We start from the raw sequence: 25,003 nt of genomic DNA, 5'->3' as shown, positions 1-25,003 counted from the left end.
CGGCCGCCATCCTAACCGGCGGTGGCCTCAAACGGCTGCAAACAAACGAACTTGCACTGATTAGAACAAGAACAGAATAGAACATCAACTAGCAAAAAAAGAAGAAGTAAGAACGGGCGGGGCTAGGGTTAGGGTTTCGGCTTTCCTTGCACTCCCGGTCGCCGACGACGTAGAAGCATTCCCGAGTCCTCCGAGCAGCACCACTTCAGCGGATCTGCAGATAAGCATGGAAGAAGATTAGGGAACAACGAGAAGAAGAGCTGGGGATTAGGGATTTGGGGAATGGATCTAGCTAGCTGACCTGGTTCTTCATGGCTCCGGCGACTCTGGCTCTTGAGATGCCAGCCGGCGAGACGAAGGGGAGGTGACGACGGCGAGCCGCCGTCGCCCTCGCCCCGTGGAGTCGTCGTTCGCCACGGCTAACTCGACGTGAGTCAGTGAGGGTTGCGTTGCGGTGGGAGGGGAGAGGGGAGAGGCGAGGCGACGCGAATGAGGAGTTGTGGGGGCGGCCTTGGATTTTATACAAGGCTCAGCAATGGTCGGATCCAATGGGCAGCATCATCTAGGGTTTCAAGTCGGACGACTGATATTGAATATGTCATGCCTAAGCGGGCCAGGCCACATTTCCGTGCCGTGCCTGGGCTGGCCCATGGGCCGAACTCACGGCCTAGGCACGGGCACGATAGCGAGCCGTGCCTGGCACGGGCACGCCGGCATGCGGGCCGGGGCGTGCTTGGGTCGTGCTTTCTCGGGCCGTGCCCGTGTCAGCCTAGCGGGCCTGGCCCATTTGGAAAACTTTACTTACGGTGTATGCATTGAGTATTAAATATAGACAAAAACAAAAACTAATTACATAGTTTACCTATCATTTTTGAAAAGAATATTCTAAGCCCAGTTAGTTCATGATTGTATAATTTTTATTAAATACAAACGAAAACGAAAATGCTGCAGTACCCAAAATCCCAAAATTTTACCGATTGAACCAGGCCGGCCCCAAATGAAGTCTCTATGTTATTCTCGTAAGGCACGTTCGAAAAAAAATGTTTAATGCTAGAAATTCTCACGTTAATTAGAAATAGTATCTAGCCATCAAATCTATAGGCTCTCGTGATCTAACCATTAGATGTAGGTCTTGTTTAGTTTCCTCACCAAATATTTTTGGAACGCTATAGTATTTTCGTTTGTATTTGATAATTATTATTCAATCATAGAATAACTAGGCTCGAAAGATTCATCACGCAAATTAGAGGCAAACTGTGCAATTAGTTTTTGATTTCGTCTATATTTAATGCTCCATGTATACGTCCAAAGATTCGATATGATGAAGAATCTTAAAAAGTTTTTGGATTTTGGGTGTAACTAAATAAGGCCATATTTTATTTTCTACAAGGTTGTTCACCTCTGCCATAATTATCTATACTATAAAGGAGCAAACGAATTGAAAAATACCTTCACCTAAAAATATCATTTACTGCTTATGTGTCATCCTCTGTAGGGTTTCATGGCTTAGTTTTCAACACATCAATATTTTGGAAATAGTGAGAAGAATTTTATGGGGATGAAACTCTCTCTATTTCTATAAAATTCTTATCATCTCTCTCTTTATTAATATAGTGTCACACCAGCATATTTAATATGCATAAAACTATAATAAAATTCTATTGAAACTGTCGACTAAGAAAAAAATGTCCTAAAGTATCAAAACATGAGAGTTAGATTAGGGTTATTTACATCTAATCCACTCCAAAAAACTATCCTCCAAAGAAGTATTTATTTGGGCTATTTGAGGCTATTTGAGGTGGGCCCACAAGAAAAGCGTTGTTTTGCCACACGGGATTGGCTCCCGTCGTGTGACCAGTTTCTCTTCCCATGCGCGATGTGAATCCGTAGCTACACGGCTGCCTCCCGGGAACTAGTGCCGCCGCCACAAGCCTACCTCGCCGTCATCTCCCATCGATGGACGGAGATGGCTTCGACGCGTGGGGCTCGTAGCCGTCATTGAGCGGCTCTGGACTCACGGATCTCAATCTCTACTCGCAAGTGCCGGTGATGAGCTCCTCCCTAGCCACATGAGGAGCTCCCTCCTTATCGTCCACCGCGAGTCGAAGCCATGAGTGGAAGGAGGCCACACAACAGCAGACCACACCACATCTAGTTGGAAAGGAGTCAAATGATTGAGAAAGTATATTAATTGTCAATCTAACGTTTGCATCCAAACACCTCTTTAGCTAGAGGGCTAGTCATAAGTTAAAGAATAACTCTAACTTCTAACTTTGTTTAGAGTATCAAACAGGATCTAAGTACTGAAATGGATTGGAATTAAATAGAACTGTACTGTCGTCGCATGGGATGCTAGCTTGCTTGCAGTGGTATTGTTGCTTGATCCTGTAACACCCAAAATTCGATTTGAAATTAATAGGATTTAATTTGATTTATTTAAGTATTTTTGTGGGCATTTGAATTTAGCAAATAAATAATTTTTGTCAAAACTAAATTTTATTACAAGGTTAGAAACATGGTGGTGCCTTCATGCTGGAATCAATTTATTTGTTTACTTGCTTGCTTGCTTTTTGTCTATGTATTTTGTTTATCTTCAAAAGGATTTAAAATCTCTTTTCAAAAAGACTTTAGAAAACAAAGGAGAAGTGGAAAAAAAAGAAACAGAAAAGAAAAAGAAGAAAAAAAAGAAGTCACCCCCTGGAAACCAGCCAACCGGGCGCGGCCCAGTTCTCCCCGGCCCACTCTTTTTCCCCGGCCTGCCTTTCTTTTTCCCCCGCGCCTCCTTCTCCCTGCGACCCAGCTCAGATCGGCCAGCTTGCGGCCCAGTGGCCATGCCACACGTGCGCGCCCTGATCCCCCTCCTCTTTGTCGCTGACGGCACGGGCCCGCATGTCAGCACCCTTTCCTTCTTCCTCCCTGGCGAGTCCAAGCCGGTCACGAACAGCGGGCCAAATCCAATCCGGGAGCGGGATTTCTTGCCCTTTTTCGCAAACCGAGAACCTATAAAGCCCCTAGAGGTGCCCCGCGTGTCGTTTTTTCCCCTCTGAGCCGCAAAGGACGAACCCTAAGCGACCTAAACCAGCACGGGTGAGATCTCGTCAAGCCGAGTTTCATCCCCGCCGCGACCCGACCTCCCCGCCATCCCTCGGCCCGAGTAAACCATCTAGGTGAGTTCGCGAAGCGTTTCTCCAACTCCCGGTACCTTTTATTCGGAGTTTGGTGCTTGTTTCCGCAGAAACCGAGGTCGACGGCGAACTCCGAGGCGTCACCAATGGCGCCGCCGCGCTGTGCTTGGCTTCCGGCGGCCGGCCGCCGCCTGGTTCCCTTCCCCGCTGAATCTCGGCCGTTGGATCGGCCGTGGGCGGTGGAGATTAGAAAATACCCCTTCGGGGGGGTATTTTGTTAAAGAGCCCTCAAAGAATTCCAAAATAGAACCCGCGATCCTTCCGGTTCTGAAAGCTTATTCCGGTCGGCTGAAACCTAAATGCGCTTTCCAGTATTTACAGAAATGCCACTGATTTTGTAATGCTCATAAAATACTCATTTTAACTCCGTTTTTATCCATTCGAATTTCGTTAGATTCGTATTCACGAGCTCTACATGTTAGAATTATTTATTCTCTGTTTTGAAACTTTTAAATTTCCTGGTATTAATTAATTGATTATTTCTCTATAGGAAATCTTAGAAAATTCATAACTTCTACGTTTTAATTCCGTTTTTCGTGAACTTTACTTTTGTGTGATCGTAGCGCTGCGTAGAACATTTTGATAAACTTTTATCTTTGTTTTACCACTGTTTGGTGTATTGTTCTAATTATAGCTTGTTTGCTTCGTGTATGATTGTCTACATTGGAATGCGTGTTGTTGATTGATGATCGGTTATAGACGGTGAGCGATACGTCGGTGATCAAGGTCAATCTTTCGAAGGCCAGCAGCAGGCTCAGGAGAGCTTTGAGCAAGGCAAGTATAACTTGGGATCATCCTTGTTACCTATTCACTTAAATACACATATATATCATATGCATGCTATCACCTTGTCGACCTCAGCAAAATCATAGATGATTGTTACCTGTATTCCTTGCTACCTACTTGATATGCATTTGGTGTAGATGTGCTAGTGCTTGATATAATCCATGATCTTGTAAGATGATTAATAGCTATGCAATGAACATAAAAGAATGACAAATAACTGTATGAGATCTTGTCTGTACGTGATCACCTGGGATAACAGTGCAACCATGAGGGCTATAATGGCTCTAGCTTTAGCTCAGTATGAAGTCCTTTTCTAGCTTGTTAGAGGTTACCCGAAAGGGCGGAGGGGCTGAACCGTTTTGGGTATAGTGTGGCCTCTGTCTGTATGAGTATAGGCTGCGAGTCATTGTGCCATTGGAAGGGGGGCTCTATATCTGCGCGCAAAGGAAACCTTGCGGCCCTAACTTGTTAGACGAACTTTTGAAAGGCTTCATAGTGATCCCTGCCGACCTCCCTAGGAAGGGGGTTAAGAGATTAGCTACCTCGGGCAAAAGGGTAAATCATGACTCATGGATAAAGATGTACAACCTCTGCAGAGTGTAAAACTGGTATACTAGCCGAGCTCACGGTCAGGAGTGGCCTTGGGGACATCTACATTAAGATGATGAGCTTATTATGTTATTATGTTCATTTGATTATCGTTTATGCTATGAGTTAATTATGCTTACACTTGATCATGTGATTAATGGATTATTTATGCTACCTTGACAATTGCTATTTAATTATGAACATGCTATCCACCATTAAAAGCTAAATGCAGTCAAACCAGTGTCAGCTATTTGAGCCTCATGAACCCCTGGTTATACTTGTTGAGTACGATATGTGCTCACTCTTGCAATTTTCCAACACCTCAGGATATGATAATGAAGATGACTGGAATGAGGATTATCGCTATGAGTACTAGGTTTGGAGTCAACCAGTCAACAGTGTCCCTATGTGGAGCTTCCGTCGAGAGCGTTGTTTACTTTATGCTATCATTTTTGTATAAGACTATGTGATTTATTATGTTCCGCTATGTAATAAACACTGCAATGGTACTTTTGAGATTTGTCTACTTATGTGTGTGATTATTTCTGGAGCACATATGAGTCTTTTATACATTCTATATTGTTCTTAAAATATGGGTGTGACAGATCCCTGCCAGCTTCTCCCATGGTCCCAGCTGCCCTTTAATTTTGCGGGGGCCCTCATGGCCACCGGCCGCCCGTTCCGTCGTCCACACTCGCTCGCGTAGATGCCGACCCTCACTCCCTTGTCTGATGTGAGAACAAAAGACTTGACTTGAGTAGCTAATGCAGCTGGCAAGCATATTATCTTCATATGATTAGCGACATACACAACCTACCCTGCTGCTACATCCTTGAGAAACTACTCCATCCTTTGTTTTCTCGACTGCACTTGCAGATATTTTATATCAACTCAATCAACAATGTGGCTTGCTTCCTTGTCCTTTCCAGGGACCTCCGGTTCAAATCGAACAAACAAATCAATAAATGATGTTTTTAGGTGACAGGTATTTTTCAATTCGTTTACTCCTTTGTAGTATAGATAATTATGGAAGTGGTGAATAACTTTGTAGAAAATAAAATTATATCTAATGGTTGCAGATCACGAGAGCCTATAGATTTGATGGATAGATATTTCGTGAGAATTTCTAACACTAAACATTTTTTTTATCTAACGCGCCTTACGAAAATTAACATAGAGACTTCATTTGGTGCCGCCAATTATTAATTAAGATGCAAACGTACGAACGTGTTGTTCCAGCATTGGACAATAGCACCGTACTGTTGTCGTTGGACAATAGGGTGTGGTGGTCGTGGTCGTCGCCTCGTCGGCTTGTGTATGTTGCTCAGCAGTCTCCCATGGTCCCAGCACTTAAATTTTAGGGGGCCCTCACTCCCATCGTCCACGCGTTCGCGATGATGCCCACCCTAGTGTAAGAGCAACCACAATGTTGTCTGAAACCAGTCCATAGGAAGTTAAATATTCAATATCAGGTAGCTAAAACATTGTGGAACTGGTCTATAAGGTAGTCCATAGCTAAAGTCGACCATAGTCTTATGGACTGCCCATAAGCAATAAAAAATATTACTCTCTCTCTCTGTGTTTCAGTGTTTCTGCTCTCTACGTGCAAGATCTGCTCGGCCCAATCACCTCACCTGCACGTAGGAAGAAGCTGGCTGCAACTTGATTAATTTTTTAATATTTTTTATACCAAGAGAGGCTCATCTAATGGACTCACGTTGTAGCGAAATACATAGCTATGGACAACTGACACGGGACCCACCTTTATGGACCAACTAGTCCATATACATTGCCCTTGCTCTAAGAATTGAAGACTTTTAACTTGAGTAGGTAGTACAGCTGGCACACATCTCTATGATAATAAATATTCGATCAACAATAAAGCCAAATGTTTGGCTATAAGCCAAGTGATTAGAGCCAAGTTATACAATAAGTTGTCTCATACTTGTCTCTAAAATTTCTTCTCTTTTCTATTCCTTCTCACCCTACCAACTTATACATTCGTGCCCAGTTTGGTGCTACTGCTTACATAAGAGCCAAGGCCTTGTTTAGTTCACTCCAAAATCTAAAATCTTTTCAAAATTTCCTGTCACATCGAATCTTGCGGCACATGTATGGAGCATTAAATATAAATAAAAACAAAAACTAATTACACAGTTTGTCTGTAAATCTTAAGACGAATCTTTTAAGCCTAGTTACTCCATGATTGGACAATGTTTGTTAAATAAAAACGAAAGTGCTACCGTGTCAAAATCTAAAATCTTTTCGAATCTAAACAAGGCCCAAGCTACTATCTCTCTCCTCTCTTATCTCCTCCACATAAGCTTTAGCTTGGCTATAAGCCCATTAATATTGTACTTGCTCTTAGAAGTTATTTTAGACAAAGTTTGAGTCAAATATTAAAAAGTCAAATATTAGAAATATAAATCATTAATAACTTTTAAATTGTTGAGTTAGAAATATAAAAACTATATAAATAGATTTGTTTTAAAAAATACTTTTATAAAAAATATACATATATCATTTTTTTAAATATTTTTATAAAAATAAGAGGTCAAAGTTGTGTTTCCTGAAGACAATATCGCTACCCTCCACTTCTAAATTCAATACTGAGGAAGTACATGCTTGGAGATCTACGTAGTACATCCTTTGTTTTCGGCACTGCAGTTCACTCTGATGCATAGCTAGTCTCGATATATGTTTCATGAGAGTGTCATACATATTAAATAGGGTGCTACATAAGTGAAATTACTAATTTGGCATAGTCATTAAAATGGAGTTTTATTAGATGAGAGAGAAAGTTTCATCCCTATGAAACTAATGTGGCTCGGTTATATTACCTAGTTTATAGTCTTGGTAACTGTGTCATAAAATTATACTTCCTCCATACCTATTTTAATTGACGTTCTACACAACTTGAGCATTTTTAAAAAACTTGACGTCTAGCCATGCATGATACTGCTGGACCTATTTACCCCTGGCAAAAATGAGTTGTCACCAGAAATCCCGCTTGCATGCGCCAACCCACGCCCACCAGGGCCTCAGGCTGACCTAATCATTCTTTGGTTATCACAATTATATCATAAACGTTAAGAATTATGGGTATCGAGGGAGTACATTGACACTGACCTAATTGATTATGCAAGGGAGCAGGTTCCCAGTCTGGTCCCGAAACCCAAGGTCCGATCCGCAAACCCAAGGTTCCCAGTCTCCCCTCTTGCCCCCATCTCGCGTCCTCCGCTTCTCCTATGCCGATCTGATAACAACGGCTTCTTTCCTCACAATGCCAATGGCAGCTCTGACGACCCAGCTAGCTAACAACATGGTCGTCGCCCATGTTCTTGCCCGGTGAACAAAACGACCATGCATTCTCTCCCAGAGCGCACAGTACCTGAGCAAGCTAATAATAAGGTACGTAACTAACTTGGAATTTCCATTGCTAATTAATCTCCCCTCTTCGTCCCTATATATTTCAGTGCAATATATACATGTGGTCTATTTTCTATTGTCTAACGATTGGAATACAATGCCATCTCATGACACTAATTAAGCTAGATCTTAACTTTTGTGCTTGACTGACTGAGCAAAATTGCTTGCGTCGTATATACTACGCACACTATTTTTCATTCATGCATTCACCAGATATTGCAAACGGATTATATTGTTGGTCTGTTGTAGGTGCTTATTATTACTACTCCATGGTTTTGATGTTCCATTCCAACCTCAATGATGAAACACATGCTTCCCCTGTGAGAAAGGTGAGTCGGATGCATGCCTCATCCATCATGTCCTTCTCTCCCCAAATTAAAACCATAGCCTCGCTTGCTCCTCTCCATCTCCAACAGACAACAATAATAACGCTCTTATATTATCCGCAACTTCCGATCCGTCACACCGAAAACAACCGGAAATTCCAATAACCTACTAGTACATAATGATTCTATAGGTATACCAGCTAGGTCAGAGATTTTCCAGTATATATCTTACTTCGTATAAAAGTAGACAAATTTCATTGTCCGTCAGTTTTTACAGCGTCTTCGTTCTGTTTGATTTGAGCGTTTCTATCCATGGCCTTGTTTACTTCACCCCAAAAACAAAATCTTTTCAAGATTCTTCGTCACATCAAATCTTACGCCACATGCATGAAGTATTAAATATAGACGAAAATAAAAACTAATTGCACAGTTTACCTGTAAATCACGAGATGAATCTTTTAAGCCTAGTTACTCTATGATTATATAATGTTTGTCAAATAAAAACGAAAGTGCTAAAGTTTCGAAAACTTTTAAGTTTTCGGAACTAAACAAGGCCCATGTGTTCCGATTCTTTTTACTCCTCTGTTTCTGTTCTGTCCGATCTGAGTGCCCTGGTTTTTTTTAACTCCTGCTCCTTGTTACCTCCAAGGATTTTTTTTTCTGCCACCATTTTTTACCATTCATCTTTCTTTGCCATGTTCCAATAAACATATATAATAAATTAAAAAACAAATTACCCATCTTAAGGCCGTGGAGCACTTAACACTTCCCTAACAAACCAAAATTTGTACCAACAAATTACTCGTGCAATTCTTACTGGAAACATTTTTTTTCTCGAATACGCAGGAGATCTGCATATCATTATATTAAGAAAGAAAGAGTTTATAATACAACCAATGCACAACAAACGCGCTAGGTGATCGTTCTGTGGACCGATATTACATAAATGGATCAACCCTAATACGCTCAACGTCGAGTCCTCCCAGAAGAGCTTGCGCGCGCGTGCCCGTTCAACGCTGGGAACAACGCGTCCAGGCCCTCCACCTCACTCGACGACAAGGTCCTAGTACGCAGGGCGTCGAATATCCCTCTTGGCACAGGCGAATCCGGTGAGGTCGGTGGAGCGATCCCTAGCCGTCTGTTTAGGAGAACCTCGCCTCGCTTGGAGGCCGGGATGTGCGCCAACGGTTGGGCGGCAATCCAACTGCTCCTAGGCCGTACAGGCGGGGGCCTCCTGACAGCCGTCCTCTGTTGTGGAGGGGAGGCGATCAGGGGCGGTTCCTGCTCGACTCGTACCTTGTCAAGAAAGCTTGCAAGGCATCGAGCGGCGTCGGCGTCTCGTCCCCACACGCGACGTCAAGCTGACTCGCACGAGAAGGCATCAGCAGCGCCGACTCTGGCACCGTGGCTGAGACGGGGTTGTAGCCTCGCCCGACGTGGGCGCCGCGTCGCTGAAGCCAGACGTGGCTTGATCGGCCATCAGACCGTCCATCGGTAGCGAAGGGCCCGCCGCGGGGCGCCTCCGTGACCAGCACAACGAGAGTGTCTTTGAGGAGGCACGGCCTGCACAGGCGATGACGAGTCTGCTGTGCGCGGAGCAACTGTCACCGAGGAAGTAGCAACCTAGAGTAAGATACCGAACTCCTCAAGCATTGGGTCGATCCACACAGGTGGCATCGAGCTCCTGAGCGGTTCCATCCCCGCGAGGTCTGGCACAGGGGAGCCACGGGCTTCGATGGTAGTAGCAGCGTTGCTATTGCCGCTAGAGGTTGCAGCCCTCGCCAGCTTTCCTCATGGTTGTGGTGGTCGTCGATGTCGCCGTCTTCCCCCGATGCCCGCACAGTCCACGGTGACCTGCACAGGCCCCCCGCGCAAGTCGAGCTGCGGGACACATGCTAGGGTGCCACAGCATGCCTAGGGCGTTTGTAGTCCCTGGCAAGGTGGTGGAGACCGTGACAACGTAGGCAGTGCCGAGGTAACCGGCAAGTCGCTACTTGGTGAATAGCGGATAGACAGTTGAAGCATCTCCCAAAACGCTCCGCGGGGATCTTTCGAGGCTACTGGAACTGCAACTGACCGGTGCGAGACACAACCGAGGTGGTAGCCGACCCCATTTGCTGTCGTTGGAGTACCTCCCGCCACCCGTCGGCGTCAAGGGCGGAGATCCGACAACGGCGGCGCTGGCGAGGGGTGCGACCCTCCACAGACCATACAGGTAGGCCACACAGCAACTGTGGACGCGGCCTATCACACCACCTCCGCCCACGACGTCTGAGGCGCTGACGTGCCGGGATATGGCCCTCCAATGGTTGAATGGGCATGCCATGCAAGCTGTGGACGCCGCGGCCGACGCCGCTTCCCACCTCTTCGGCCCGGCACCACGCCAGCATGGCCCGAAGATGAATGTCTGGTGTGCGTCAAGGGTGGCTCGGGCCGCGGCGGCAGCAACGCACGACGAAGCGCATCCGGGTAGGAGATTGGCGCCATGTGTGAGTCGGGGGCGTCAATGATGTCCTCGTCCGCCCAACGACGGGCCTTAGACCGACCTGCCCCCGGATGGAAAGGCTTGTTATATAAGAAAGGCCAATGGTCCAACTAATCAGACACTAAACTGAAATGCTGAGAAGTTTGCTGTCCAGTGCGCCGTAAATGAAATTGTGTTTAGGTTATATGCATGGACTAGGGTAATACCCAACGAGAGTGCCTACATAAAAAAATTGAGGTACCTCTCCCATCATAACAATCAATGGAATGACCAGTTCTTGACATGTCGATGCATAACTCCCTACTGACTTGATCAGAGATTTGAATTACACATTATATGGGCTTCAAATGAATCCCAAAGAGACTACTCTAGAGCACCTTGATATTTAATTTAATTGTACCATACATGGACAACATGAAAACTAAAATTATGATATTTATGAGAACATGTGTCTATGCTTTGCAACGAGAGAAAAAATTTATAGAGGCTGACTGGCTAATTATCATCCCGTGTCATATGGACGTTGGTTGCTATTTGTTTTCCTCCTGAGCATCTCCAACAGTTTGTTATTTCTCATTTGCCAAATCTTGTGTTTTAGCAAGTTGTTATAATTATTTACCAAGTTGAAAAGAGGTCATCTCCAACAATTTGCTATATTTCACTTGCCAAATAAAAAAAAAGATGGCTCACCAGATTCGGTTGTTGACCGGTACCTCGATGCCTTCCCTTCACCGCGACCCTGGTTCTTCCCCTTCCATCGCATGAACAGGTCACCTGGCGCCTTCCCTCCCTTCCCGTCGCACCGCTGCAAGACCTCCTCCCGTCGTGCCACAGGAACTCCGTCGGGGCCGGCTCGTTTCGTCGGGATCGACCCTAACGAGCATTTCGTATACTTGAAGAATATATTGACGCACATAGACAGATTAGAAACAAGGAGACACATCAACAGTTGAAAAGAAGACCTTATCGAGCACCTATAGAACCATCATCCAGATTTATACTCCTATGCTATATGAATTTATATGGTATATACATTTATAGATTGAACAATTATATGTAATCGGTTTATTAGCTATGATTTTTATTACCTATATATTTATATTTCATCAGATGTAATCGGTGAACCATTGCAATGATTTCATGGTCCATATTTCATCAATTTTTTATTATACTTTTCTTGTCGTATCTATGCCTGAGCTCTAATCAGCAGGAGCGTGGAGCTCTGTCCCATCAGCTGTCATAATCACCAGGCCATCATCGACGCTCCGTCCTTTGGCGCGTGGAAGTGGATGCATGCGGTGTGCGGGATATGGGCCGGGAAAAAGCTCCGACAGACGCGGGTGAGTGATGGCAAGCCGGATACACGCGTGTAAATATACGCGCGCGGCTCGCATGGATAGCAAGTGGGATGAGATGGCAAGCAAGTTTAGCAAACTGTTGGAGAACATTTTTTCTATGTTTTGCTAAATTTTAAAGTTTAGCAAGTCATATACCAAATTGTTGGAGATGCTCAACGCAGAGTATTTCTGATATTTAGCACTAATATACATTCCTTTCTTAATTAGGCTGACGAAGCCACTATGCTCGATCGTATCTAGTGGGAGGTGCAAAGAGGATCTAGCAGAGATGGAGCAGCGATATCGCGTGACTGCAGCGACGGGAGCCTTGGAACCCGTCATAAGCAAGCTCACTAACTTGCTGGATGACCGGGCCGAATTTGCTCATCTCGAGAGGTGGCGAGAAGACATCCAGTTCGTCAAATCACGGCTGAGCTCCATGTACTCTCTCCTTCTGACGATATGGGACAGGGAGGATCTTCGTCTTGATTCCGCGTGCAACGAATGGATGGCTGACGCACGGAAGCTGTCCTACAGTGTTGAGGAAGACATCGACAGCGGCGTCTTTGCCGACAGCTCCGCCTTCACACAGCCTAAAACCGACGCAGTAAACCCATTCGAGAAGCTGAAGAATGAGGTGCAAAAATTGATCAACCGGTGCTCGGAGGACTGGAAGACTCTGGGAAGAACCATCTCGGAGCATCATCAGCCAGCTGAGCCGAATGTTGACCCAATCATGTCTGAATTTATCCACAACGATGCGTCGGAGCTCGTGGAGATGGATGAGAAGAAATATCAACTCATTAGATTGCTGGAAGAGCACCACACTGTATGCATTGTAGGATTTGCAGGGATGGGCAAAACCACACTTGCTGACCAAGTGTACCAAGGAATCAGAAAGAAATTCAAAAGCCATGCCTTTGTTTCATTGTCGAGAAGGCCAAACGTGACGCGAGTTTTGACAAGTCTTTGTACTCAAGTCATGGTGTCTGCCATCACTAAGAGGTATATATGCAACTTTTCATATTCAGTGTCACACAGCCTTATGTCTTCGTCTCCTTGTTTCTGTTACAGTTAATAATACGTACAGACCAACAAATTTGTGTATGCAGAAAAGTAGTAACCAACAGTCTAGCTGACACGGTTGCATTGGAATGGGGCAGTCATTATTCTTCCTTCATCAAAGCCATAAAAGATATACTCTGCGAAGATGTACTCCGCAAAGCTAATGACGAGTATGCATATAGCACAGCCCTTGCTTTTTCAACCTATACTGCTGTTCTTTTTTATTACATGTCATATTAGGTTTGCCCTAAATCAAATATTAGCAACTTTATTAACCATCCATTTCCAAAAAATCCTTATAGGTTTGACCTATATAACTTTTCTTGAAATTGATGGTTCAAGATGCAAATGTTTGACTTCGGACAAATCTAATAAGATATGTTAATAAAACTTAGGAAATATATTTTAGAATGAGGTTGTAACAGAGTATACCTCCTGAAACTGTTCGCAGGCAAAAGAAAGACACAGAAACTTTGAATAAACTGCAAGAGGAAGAAAATATACTCATCAAGAACATAAAGGGATTCTTCGGAAGGTATGGAATTTACGGCATGTGCAGTTACCCAATACGACACATGCAACAGTATAGTTCGTCTTAGGGGTGCAAATAGCTGAATCTTAATGAGGGCACTGAGCCTGTTTAGTTATTTTGTTTGAATATGAAATCACGATTTTGTTAAGAAACATGATTCCTAGTTCAAGGAATGATAGATATATTTTCTGAAAACTTGATCTGTTAAAGATTCTGACTTACAAATAAAACTAAAGTAACCTATCTTATCTTACTATAACTAATTCGGGACTCCAATAGACACCTTACGTTCTAATTTATAAAAACAAACTACCCACAGGTACCATTATAAATATAGAATGAAGTAACCCTCTCATCTTGACTCTAAATTACCCACTTCGACAGAATGAAACATAATTAAAAGTAGCCTTAAAACGTATATCTAACTTATCCACTTTTATTGTTATAAAAGATAGTACTAAATAATCCTCTGAATTAGCATCAAAATTACCCATGTATACCATTACGAAAGATACTTCCACCTAACCTCTACATTTGTACCTTTGCTATTATGAAATAGGTTAATATAATGTACTAGCTTTTAATTTTTAACAAAATTGCCCATATATGTTTTTATATAAAATGAACAAAAATATCTTATTCTACATGTATATGCTTAAACTTTTATGAAAACTAATCCAATATCCATAAAGCATGTTATATATATATATATGTGGAATGATCATATACTTCGTCTACATACATTTCGTCCGATCATATACACCCTAAATTTAGAGATATAGACATGGGAGTAGCTACTCCTAAGAGTACGAAGTAATTTCCTTATATCATTATGTTGTGTTCATACTTGTTTGTCGAGTATATTTATATACGACTCATATTAAGATACTCTAGATCTTACCATGCTAAAAATTCAAAGAAATCCATATTTTTTTAATATATTACTAAAATACCACTGTTGTAGTATATATAATAAGTATGACCACATAGTCCATGTATTCTCACATATATCTATGGACATTTTGTGTGATATGTTTTTAGTTGAAATGTACGCTTAAGTTTTTATATATATAGTGTAGATAATCTACAAAGCACGGTAAATTTGCATCAAATTACACACCTATTGTTATGATAGATAATCTATGTATTTCCATATTAATTAAAAATTTTGTCATTATTTAAGAAGCTAAAAAATCTTATGGAATGTACCTCTACATTTTCAACATTATCGATTGCAAAAAATGTATAAATAACGTAAAAGAAAATATATGTTTCTATATTATCCACTTGTATTAATATTAATATATTAACATTTGACTAAAGCTACATACATGTTGTACCATCTTGTAGATCAACTTTGCATGCCTGAATATAAGATTAATATATAGGTTATATTTTAGCTATCATGAAAAATATTTCCTTAATAGTTCATATTCTAATCATGCTAAAAATTATATAAAAAATATTTTGATATCCATGATATGTAGTTTATATAAGTTGTTACTTTAGATATATTATACATTTTAAAAGAATATTTGACATATTTATATATATTGATAGCCATTACTGCACATGTAGTTTCTTGATCAGGAATTCAAATTCTTGAAAATAAGGGTTAGTGCGCATCATAGGTGTCGGTGTTTCATAAACTGGACTAGTAAACTTATATGATTGCCGCGCTGGCATCTAATAGACACGAGGATTTATACTGGTTAAGGCCGAAGCCCTACATCCAATCTTAGAGATGTTATTCTTGCTTTGAATGTTGTGAAGTTCTAAAAATGGGGTGTGCAAGAATGGTGAAAGAGGCGGTAAAACCTATGCTTGATGAGGGACAGCTCGACTGGAAGCTCTAGGAGCCCTACAACTATGTTGGATGAATGGAAATGGTAAGAATGTGTGTGCCTTAGCTGCCCTTATATAGAGTTCAGGGCTCGGGCTATTACAAGGAGGAGATCCTAGCTAACTTGGCTTGCAAGTTGCACCATCTTCTGATGCACGTCCTGGCATGGCTATTGTCATGGTCTTGTGGCCACGTTGCACCAGAGTCTGACATGGTGCTACTGTGCCGCTCATGGCGATACTATAGCCGTGATTGTAGTTCGTTAGCCTTCGTGCAACGTGGTGTCCATCGTTGTATCCTAGTTTCCCGAGGTGTCGTGCAGGAGTTGGTAGCCACCTCGGGGTCGTTGGTTGCCTGGTCATCTTGGAGCGCTGAGGGCCACGATCCCGATCGGTGAGGTCGTGGCTCCCAACCAGTCTAGATGGCCTTTAAGTCAAGGCCTTAATAGTGGATCCCATCCCGTAGTGGGTGGGGTCGTACGCGTGTCTTGTTGGTCCGTATATGGATGGTGGGTATCGTACCCATCATCACCACCGTGCGGTGTTGTCTTATTGATGCAACGTGGCATATGGATGACATGTGACCGAGCCAAGGTGACTGATGTCACCTCAATTCTTGCTGGGTTAGTGCGTCATGCTCACTCTTGTTAGGGCAGGCGTGTTTGGCTACACTCGACGGCTTCTCATCCCTTTTGGAGGTCATGACGAGGGAGAGGTCATGCATGTGTCGAGTGTTGCATGGCTAATACAGGAGAAGGGGTCGTGGCCAACCCTGGCCTAGGCGTTGGCCTAACGTGCTTGGCATATCTAGGCCTCAGTCATTTGGGCTTTAGCTAGCTAGTGTATTGCGGGCCGCGTGTGGCTTGCTACCTAATCGATGCCTTCAGATACCATGGGTTTACAACCCTAACAACAGGTGACCATACTTTTTGTTATTTAAGGTTCCTTTAGAGTAATAGTTATTATAAAGCTTAGGTATTAATATCTTCTTGAGATTAGTACCATTGCTCCATCTTAAATCTTACTTCAAGCTCTACCACTGATCTTATGCAATATGGTGCTTGTTTTAAACTATATTTTATGTCATAATTGCACTTAAGTGTGCAATCTATGGCCTAGAATTATTATTTTTAGAAATGACAAAAGTAGAGTTCATGATAGATATTAGAAGCACAAAAGTTTGAACTTTTTGTGGAAAAAATGTAGCAATTAACAAGATTAAAACTGAGAGATAAAAAAATTTATTATGTCATATAACATGGGCTGCAACAAGACTCACTACAGTTTAAGCTCAGGTATCAACCGAAATTCATATTAAAGACATATAGATCTAACATGCTATGGAAAAAAGCTATGAATATGGATGAAAAACATAGTTTAGCAAATGATAAGTTTATCACAACAGGATTGGAACTATAGAGTATCTGTATTATATATCTATAATATTAGAAGATAAACAAAGAAAAACCATATGATTTACGATGGACTAGTAATTTAAAGCGGAGGGGAATAACGCCATACTGTCTGCTAATACTACTGGCAGGGAAGTAACTGGAAATACACAGCTTCAGGGCACCGGTGCAGAAGACAAACTGATCATGTCTGTAGCAGTATTTTTCTTGAGAAAAGGTTTGCATACTACGAAATCTGTACGCACTAACCACGCATGCATCTTTTTAGTTGAGCTTCTTGTTTGCATAATCAAGCTACTTATATATACTTTTTCGTGTGTACGTTGACACCATATTAAGTCCCAAACTATTCGCAGAATGGAAAGCACGCGTTGATGATCACAACAAGTATCTGAAGAAAATCATATCGAAACTTCTTGAGGATAAAAGGTAAAGTAAAAATGCTATTTCTGATATATACGTCATATTAACATACCACGCATGATTCTGTCTAGAACTCAAGAGATTGGGTCTTTTCCTGCATATACTCATGGTGTCAATAATGTTTCCATGCATCATCATACCTTTTAGATAGGTCCTTTTCTACAAATATATGCGTCGTGTAATGCCACCACATGTACTCCCTCCGCTTTAGTTACTGGATCAATGTTTTTAATTTAGTGCTACTAGATATAAACAAGATATTTGTTGACAACTTTGTGGAAAACCGGTTATGTCGGTTTCAAAACCGGTTAGGCTGGGTTTGGAAAAAGTTCCCAGAATGCAGAATGGATTTCATGATTGAGCTTCTCTTGTTGAGACGATGGAAAAACATATATAGAACGTTTAATTTGGACTTGGGATGAAGTAATTTTGACTATAGGAAGAGTCACCCTCCCAGAGCCAGTTGGACCGGCTTTGCCCTATTGCTTGGCTGAAATAGAAATCTGGTTAGGCCGATTGTGACGGCCTAATATAAGATTGGGTTGTATTTTCATGTGTTCTGCAAGAGATTTGACCCATCACGAGATAAGAGTACCCTCTCAGAAGTATAAAGGGGCCACAACGGGTCGAGTTACCCTAATTACAGAAAAAACAATCTAATCCCTACCTCTCTACTGCCCCTAATCTCTTTCAACCTCAAAGTTGTTGTTCATTGTCTGATCCGATGATCAAGGATGGTGTCCTAGGCTTGCTAGCAAACCTAACACAACGCATGGATGTCCATGGCATGATGGAGTCCCTCCCGGACGGCAGGTTTGGTAGTTCCTTTACTAGTTTTCCCAGAAAGTAGTCATTCTTCATCACATAACCACCACAATTGGTTATCCTTTACTGGTTAGCTGGTATACATCACTGTTATTCACCACATAAGCGTGATGGCTATCATTCCATGGGAAAAACTAGGGAATTTCTGATCTGCCCAAGGCTAACACATGCCAAGCACATCGACAAGCTTGGAGGTCAAGTCACTCCAAGGATATCTGGTGTCGCCATATATCTATGCGATAGGAGAGTCATTCTATTATGCTTTCCATATAACATACCAGAAAAAACATCTGTTAGCCAATCAGATCTAGTGTAGCCTACACCTTAGACAATATAAAGAGGGGTAGGGGCCTCCCGAATGGGATGCCATCAACTAGCGCATAGCTACAATAAGTAACCCCTATAACCGAGCAAACGAATACAGAGAGTTACTTCAAACTAGATGTGGAGCAACACGTGCCTGAACCAGTATTATCTCGGTATCTTGTGTGTGTGAATATGTTGATAGCTATTTCTAGAGATAAATCTCCATCTCGAAATGCCGCTAGATGTTCTACAAGTTGGCCAACGTCCACTGCTAGATCGACACCAGCATGGTGCTCCCACCACCTGAGCACAAATGGTACTACATAGAAATGTTGTTCCGAATCTAGAATGCTATGATGTCCTTCCAGATGGAGCTGGAGCACCTCATCAGCCGAGAGGTGCTGCAACGCACCATCCTCGGGATCCTCTTAAGGAATGGCTTAGAGTATGACTCTGATGATGTCGACTACTACTCTCCATCTTACGAGTACTTCCACATCCTGCAGGCTCGGTAGGCAGACCTAGAGGCAGAGTTCTAGTGGCAAAGGGAAGTGATTGCATAATAGCAGGCCACCTGGCCCACCACCAATGACGATGACTGCATGGGGGCTCCCAACTTGTTGCACTTCCCTCGCCTAGCCTAGAACATGGCAGCCACCATCTACCGCCTCGACGACATCTATGACACACAGGATCCAAAGACCAATGAATGACATCACGAGGCAAAGTAGGTCGAGTGCTCGGTAACCTAGCACCATGTTGCCTCCTCTAGGCCATCATATCCAATGACCATCATCAACAGGGACCACTCTGACGCACATTCCCTGCCAACATGATAGGACAATGGTGATACCTCCAACAACAGCTCTGACCACCCAAGGCCCAAGGGTGCCAAACCCCAATAGGAGCAAAGGCATGAGCATTTCCCTTGTTGTCTGCCCATGTCCAACTGGATTGATGATGTCCGTGATGTGCACAACACCATTGAGGCCAAGCACCATGCTCGAGCTGAGTCATGGACACCTAAGTGGTATGAAGGGAGCCCTGCCAAGACCAATGTGGCCCTCTAGTGTTCGGTGCCAGGATCTGGGTGCCCTCCTACCCTATGTGTTTCCAACCACCAATGCACATCACTAAGTATGACGATGAGACCAACCCTAACCACTAGCTCAAGGACTACCGCCTCGCCATGTGGGTAAGGGGCTACTAAAAACTTCACCATGTAGTACCTACCTTTACTTCTAGGATCACCACCCAAGAGGTCATCTTCATCCATCCAATCCTCCATCCTTTGCTTCCTAGCTTTTTGATGCAGATCTTGGATGGCCATTGACTCTCCCTTAACTATACATGAAAAGGAAACATATATCTAGCATCAAACGACCTTTAGTAATCCAAAATCAGCCAGGTCGAGACCCACTAGGGGACCAAGATTGATTGAAATAGTTTTCCCATCCCCTTTGCCAAGTTTCTCTTCTACCTCCAGACTATCATGAATTTGTTGTTGCAGTTGATTCTATGGTTTGGAGATAGGGCTTTTGAACCATCCTCATGCTTTTTTAATGTTGCTTCTACACTTTGGCATGCAATAGCCATATCATCCCGATGATCGTCCTTTGAAGCCCCCACCACCACCACCACTGAAAGAGATGATTCATAATATCAGTTGTAGCCAATTCTTTTGCCAGTTTAATCCCTCCTTGGATTGAAGGTTGATAATCAGGAGGGTCCAAATCCAAAGCTCTAGGAGCAAGAATCAAACGCCTTGAATTCTTCTTTGTTGCCATCACGCCCTCCTGAATAGAGAGATATGTATCCATAGTTTGAAGACCCGACCGACGACTAGCCGCATGATCCCCATGGCCGCCATTGCCAAGCCCTGTAATGTCCTTGCACGACCGCTAAATTCTAGAAATCCTTATCTCGAAACCCAGCCATCCCCCCTCCATGGGAGAACAAATGTCTCTGTTTCCATCCTCAGAACACTGTAAAGGATTTCCACATTCTCTATCCTCTAGCAATCTCGGAGCACAACCAAATCTGATGATGGAGTCCACTTGACTTTGCTCGGCAACCGTGACCCCTTCGAAGGATTCGCCGAACACGAAAATGCCATAGTCCCAACTAGAGAGCTCGGACCGAGAAAACGAGAGAATTGCAGAAGGAGGATTACCAGACGAGCACGGTCAATCGGAGCCGCATTGCATGTAGAAGAAGACTCCCACCTTTTCTGGACGAAAGTTGTCTAGGATCATCGGTCGATGCAACCTCTCATGGTGATGCGAGTCACCCTTCGAGTCACCCTCTCCAAGATTCCCTCGTTTTGTTACCTATATGCTATGTTCTAAGTCTCGCCCTTATAAGAATGCTGCATTTGCTATTTTAACTGTGGGTACTTATTTAGAAGGCATAACAATCTAATGGCTATTGTTTTCAATGATTAATTGATTATTAGAGTCTAGGGAATTGATGTCAACATATTTCTTATTTTTGTGAGAATTTCTAAGTTTTACATTTTGTTAACGTCCCTTATAAGGATTAATGTGCAGGCTCTATTTAAGGCATGCATTAGAGTAATACTAGGATACCTAATAACTATCATCTCACCATTCTCATTTTAACTTTTAGGTACCTTGTCATAGTCGATGATATTTGGGATTGGAAAGACTGGGAATGCATCAGAAACGACACTCTTCCAAAGATTAATAATTCGGGAAGTAGAATAATCAGTACAACTCGTTATAAAGGTATAGCTGAGAAATATCAGATGGACAATAATTCATTTGTCTATGAAATTGCGGGTCTTTCTCCTGTTGCCGCATCAGCTTTATCAAAAAGGGTACTTATGAAATCTGGCAAGGTCAATAACTTTCAATGTGACATAAATGGGCCGTGTTCTTCTATCGCAAAGGTGACCAGTGGTATGCCCTTGGCAATAATTTGTATGTCTTCAGCAGTGGCTGAGCAGCTATCAGTACAAGACGGACAAGCACTTGATCACAAATGGTTTCATGTCGCTGAAAGCCGAGCATTGGAAGGGATTTTAACTATTCCTGGTTTGAGACCATTTGTAGAGAGCTTCAGCCATGTCTACCATGAGCTTCCTCTCCATCTGAAGACTTGCCTCCTGCACTGCTGTATTTATCCTCCTCATCACATCTTTGGAAGGAATGATCTCATACGGATATGGATTGCTGAAGGATTTGTTCAGGAAGAGGAAGAAGCCCAAAGCTACATTGATGAGCTTATAAACAAGGGTTTCATTTGGCCTTACTCATCCACCACCATAACGGAAAAGGTTGTGAAATATGAAATGAATGTCATGATGCTGCACTTCCTTATTAAGTGCAAATCACATGAAGATTACTTCCTTGCATCTCCAGATTGTTGGTCTGATCTCTCCCGTATACCAGCCATACCACCAGTCCGTCGGTTATGTATTCAGTGCTACCATTATAAAGTGGACATTTCAGATCAATTACATATGTCAGATATTCACATTCTATATGTTTTTGATTACACGTGGATATCTTCCTTGAAGCATTTTGAACACCTGCAAATGCTGTACCTTCATGGAGGTCACTTAACTAACGCTGATCTGGAGGATATTTGTGGGCTGGTCGGGCTAAGATGGTTGAGCCTCCGGGTGGAACTAATCAATCTGCTCCCAAAAGAAATTCAGAGACTGCAGAATTTGAAGACTTTAGATGTAAGTAATACAGGAATCTTGGGTCTCCCAAAAGAAATTGGGGAACTGAAGTGTTTGGAGACTCTTGATGTGAGTAACACAATGCTCACAGAGCTACCCATGGAAATTTGGAGACTGCAACAAATGAAAACTCTTGATGCAGGAGGCACACATATCAGAGAAGTTTCTAAAGAAATTGGAAAATTGGTAAAATTAGAAACTCTGGATCTGAGGAGCACAATGATAACTGTGCTACCCAAGGAAATCGGAGAGCTGCTGTGTTTGAAGACATTGAACCTCCGTCACACGTTTGTCAGAGAGTTACCCAAGGAAACTGGAGAACTGCAGCATTTGGAAACTCTAGATGTAAGTGGCACAATGCTCAAAGAGCTGCCCAATGAATTATTGGGGAAACTGATGAAACATTTGAAGACTCTGAATATTAGTAGCACCTTGGTCAGAGAGCTACCATGGGAAGCAGGTGGGATTTCAAACACACTCAGTGTGCTTGTCGAAGACAGTGACCCTCCTAAAGCGCTGACGTTGCTCAACAAGGACGTCCGCAGACCTTGGAATGAAGGTACTTCTTCAGCAGAAAATTGCAGAGACAAACTATCGATCACGGTATTTGATCATTTTGGATCAAGCAAGGAACCCCTACCATTTGCGAGATTTAAGATCGGTGAAAGACATATAGGTGTCCCGGAGTTGGTTAAAACTCACCTAAGGAATATTTGTTCCTTAGAAATCAGTGTCTGGAAGCTTGAGAAGGAGGACTTCAAGTTTCTGGGGGAGATGCCCAAACTGCATGCTCTTGCACTACAACTTGAATTGCGCACACGAGATCCTATTACAATCACTTCCACAGGATTTCTAGAGCTGGAGAGTTTCTCCATTGATTGCCGAGCGCCGCGTATAACCTTCCATGAAAGAGCCATGCTTAAGCTGAAATATCTTAACTTCAAGTTTTATGCTTGCCTACCAACTGAACACCCTATGGGCATCAAACACCTCCAGAGCCTCAAAAGTATCACCTTCCGATGTGGTTCCCCGAGGTATGGAAGCGACGCTCCAGGCATCAATGCCGTTATTAACGAAGTGAGAAAACAAGCCCAGGAGAACCCCAACAGGATCACCTTCTGCGTTAACGACAATGAACAGGTTTACCCAGAGAAGGCTATAAAGCTTTTTGAAGAAAATGGTGAAAGTACCATTATTATCGATGGTGCTGGCAGCAGCAGTGCAACTGGCGTGGAGACAAGCCTTTTTTCTAATGATACTGACGAGGAGGGAAAGATTACTTCGGTCGGTCAGTAGGTATTACCCGTTTGGCTACTTGGAGTGAATTCACAGGTATGTTGTTTTCTTTGCCATTATGTCATTTCCTTTGTTGAGCTGTATTTATTTTGTTTGGCATCAAACCATCAAGGAAACTAACCATCTTTTCAATAATTAGTAAAAGTTGGGGGGTCACAAGCATAGCTACTTTTTATTGACTGGGCTGCTACTACTATCTTTTGTTTGGCAATTTAGATCACAAGGAACGACATGTCACTTAATAAATGTCATCCAAAACTTTTTGTAGGTTCTTTTCATGGTGACACAGTGGCGACGATTTTGCGCTCTCTATTATTGCAGCACTCTGATGAAGGCTAATAACAGATTCTTGACCCTGCAAGCTACTAGAATCAAAAGCCATGCAGTTCTTTGCGGCCAATGGATGATCTATTTTTTTACTGTCTTGGACTTCACTTGTGAACCTGTAATAAGTTTAAATTCTGGGCGTGTCGCTGTAATAAGCATGGACTGATGCTCCTTCTTAGAAGGGTGATGCTGGATTTTTGCATTGTCTAAATAAAGTGGTCGATGTTACTGAAAACTATGACATCATGAAATAGCTTAATCTTTTACTAAGAAAGAAAGACTAAATGTTGCTGTGGCAAGTATATATTCATCATTTTGCTAGCTTACATCAGACATTTACATGGGGACCATCTCTTCAGAATTCAATGTCCAATAAAGATGAATGAAGTGATTCATTCCTTTATAATTAGTAAACACCATATTTTCTCAGTCACTTGAAGACGTGAAGCGAGTTCATGTGTTGGAACTTAATTGTCATTTTCGTTTCCTCATACGTATCTGATTCTTTTACTTCTCATGCCATTTACTAGTCCGCGTGTACTTTACATGCCAGTCTTTTCAGAATATCGTTCTCGTACTTGAGCAGCCTCATCAATGATTAGAACACCAAGAGTAGTCAGGACGATGTCATGTATGTACTAGGAACTCTGCTGAGTTTTGAGGATATTGCGGAGACGATGCGGTTCGGGCCGATTTCAGTTTGTTGGATGCTTACTGCTAGGTGGTCCTGGGCCCGTTAGTGGGCCTTTGCAGGAGTAAGTCTTCCTCGTGATCTCGCTGGCCCAGCCCCCCAATCAGGAAGCATTGTGTTGCACCTCTGCGGTAACCACCTCATGTATATGTAGTCTGGACTAGATTAGATACGGACGGATATCATCAATATTATATTTATTTTCATATTTCTGGTCGGATTCAGATTCGAATACGGCCGATAATGTCAATCATGTCGGATAAAATACAATTAGATGTCAACATCATAAATATACGATTTAAATATCCGGATACGGATACAGTATCGAATGTTGAATATTCAGACTCGGATACGGACGGATCTAAACCCCTCTAAACGTCTCGAATACGGTCGGAAAATATCCATACTGTTTTCATCTCTAGTTTGGACAAAGGCAGGT

General features: G+C 42.7%; 1 protein-coding gene across 6 annotated transcripts; it reads left to right on the top strand.

Annotated features, from left to right (window-relative positions):
- LOC8085995 (probable disease resistance protein RF9) lies at window positions 7,719–24,177 on the top strand. 6 transcript variants are annotated; one of them, XM_021462053.1, is made up of 10 exons: window positions 7,719–7,970; window positions 8,238–8,317; window positions 12,034–12,139; window positions 12,365–13,141; window positions 13,249–13,371; window positions 13,653–13,736; window positions 17,119–17,204; window positions 17,344–17,416; window positions 21,170–23,582; window positions 23,815–24,177. In XM_021462053.1, exons 3-9 carry the CDS (start codon window positions 12,093–12,095, stop codon window positions 23,544–23,546), a joined length of 3,567 nt encoding a protein of 1,188 aa, XP_021317728.1. In that variant the 5' UTR covers window positions 7,719–7,970; window positions 8,238–8,317; window positions 12,034–12,092; the 3' UTR covers window positions 23,547–23,582; window positions 23,815–24,177. The 6 variants fall into 6 exon arrangements, with proteins under 6 accessions (XP_021317728.1, XP_021317726.1, XP_021317727.1 ...); XM_021462051.1 differs by having other exon boundaries at window positions 12,010–12,139; XM_021462052.1 differs by having other exon boundaries at window positions 12,007–12,139.

Source organism: Sorghum bicolor, chromosome 5 (genome assembly GCF_000003195.3).
Source record: "Sorghum bicolor cultivar BTx623 chromosome 5, Sorghum_bicolor_NCBIv3, whole genome shotgun sequence".
Taxonomy (NCBI): Eukaryota; Viridiplantae; Streptophyta; class Magnoliopsida; order Poales; family Poaceae; genus Sorghum; species Sorghum bicolor.
Note: the sequence above shows the minus strand (reverse complement) of the source record. Positions and strands in the feature narration are given on the sequence as shown.

What these genes read in the sequence shown, in the direction of transcription:
- LOC8085995 (XM_021462055.1), top strand. Translation starts at nt 12,093, where the DNA reads ATGCGGTGTGCGGGATATGGGCCGGGAAAAAGCTCCGACAGACGCGG. An exon ending in GTGTCTGCCATCACTAAGAG is followed by an intron (nt 13,142 to 13,248) that starts GTATATATGCAA and finishes TTGTGTATGCAG; the next exon opens with AAAAGTAGTAACCAACAGTC. An exon ending in AGTATTTTTCTTGAGAAAAG is followed by an intron (nt 17,205 to 17,343) that starts GTTTGCATACTA and finishes AACTATTCGCAG; the next exon opens with AATGGAAAGCACGCGTTGAT.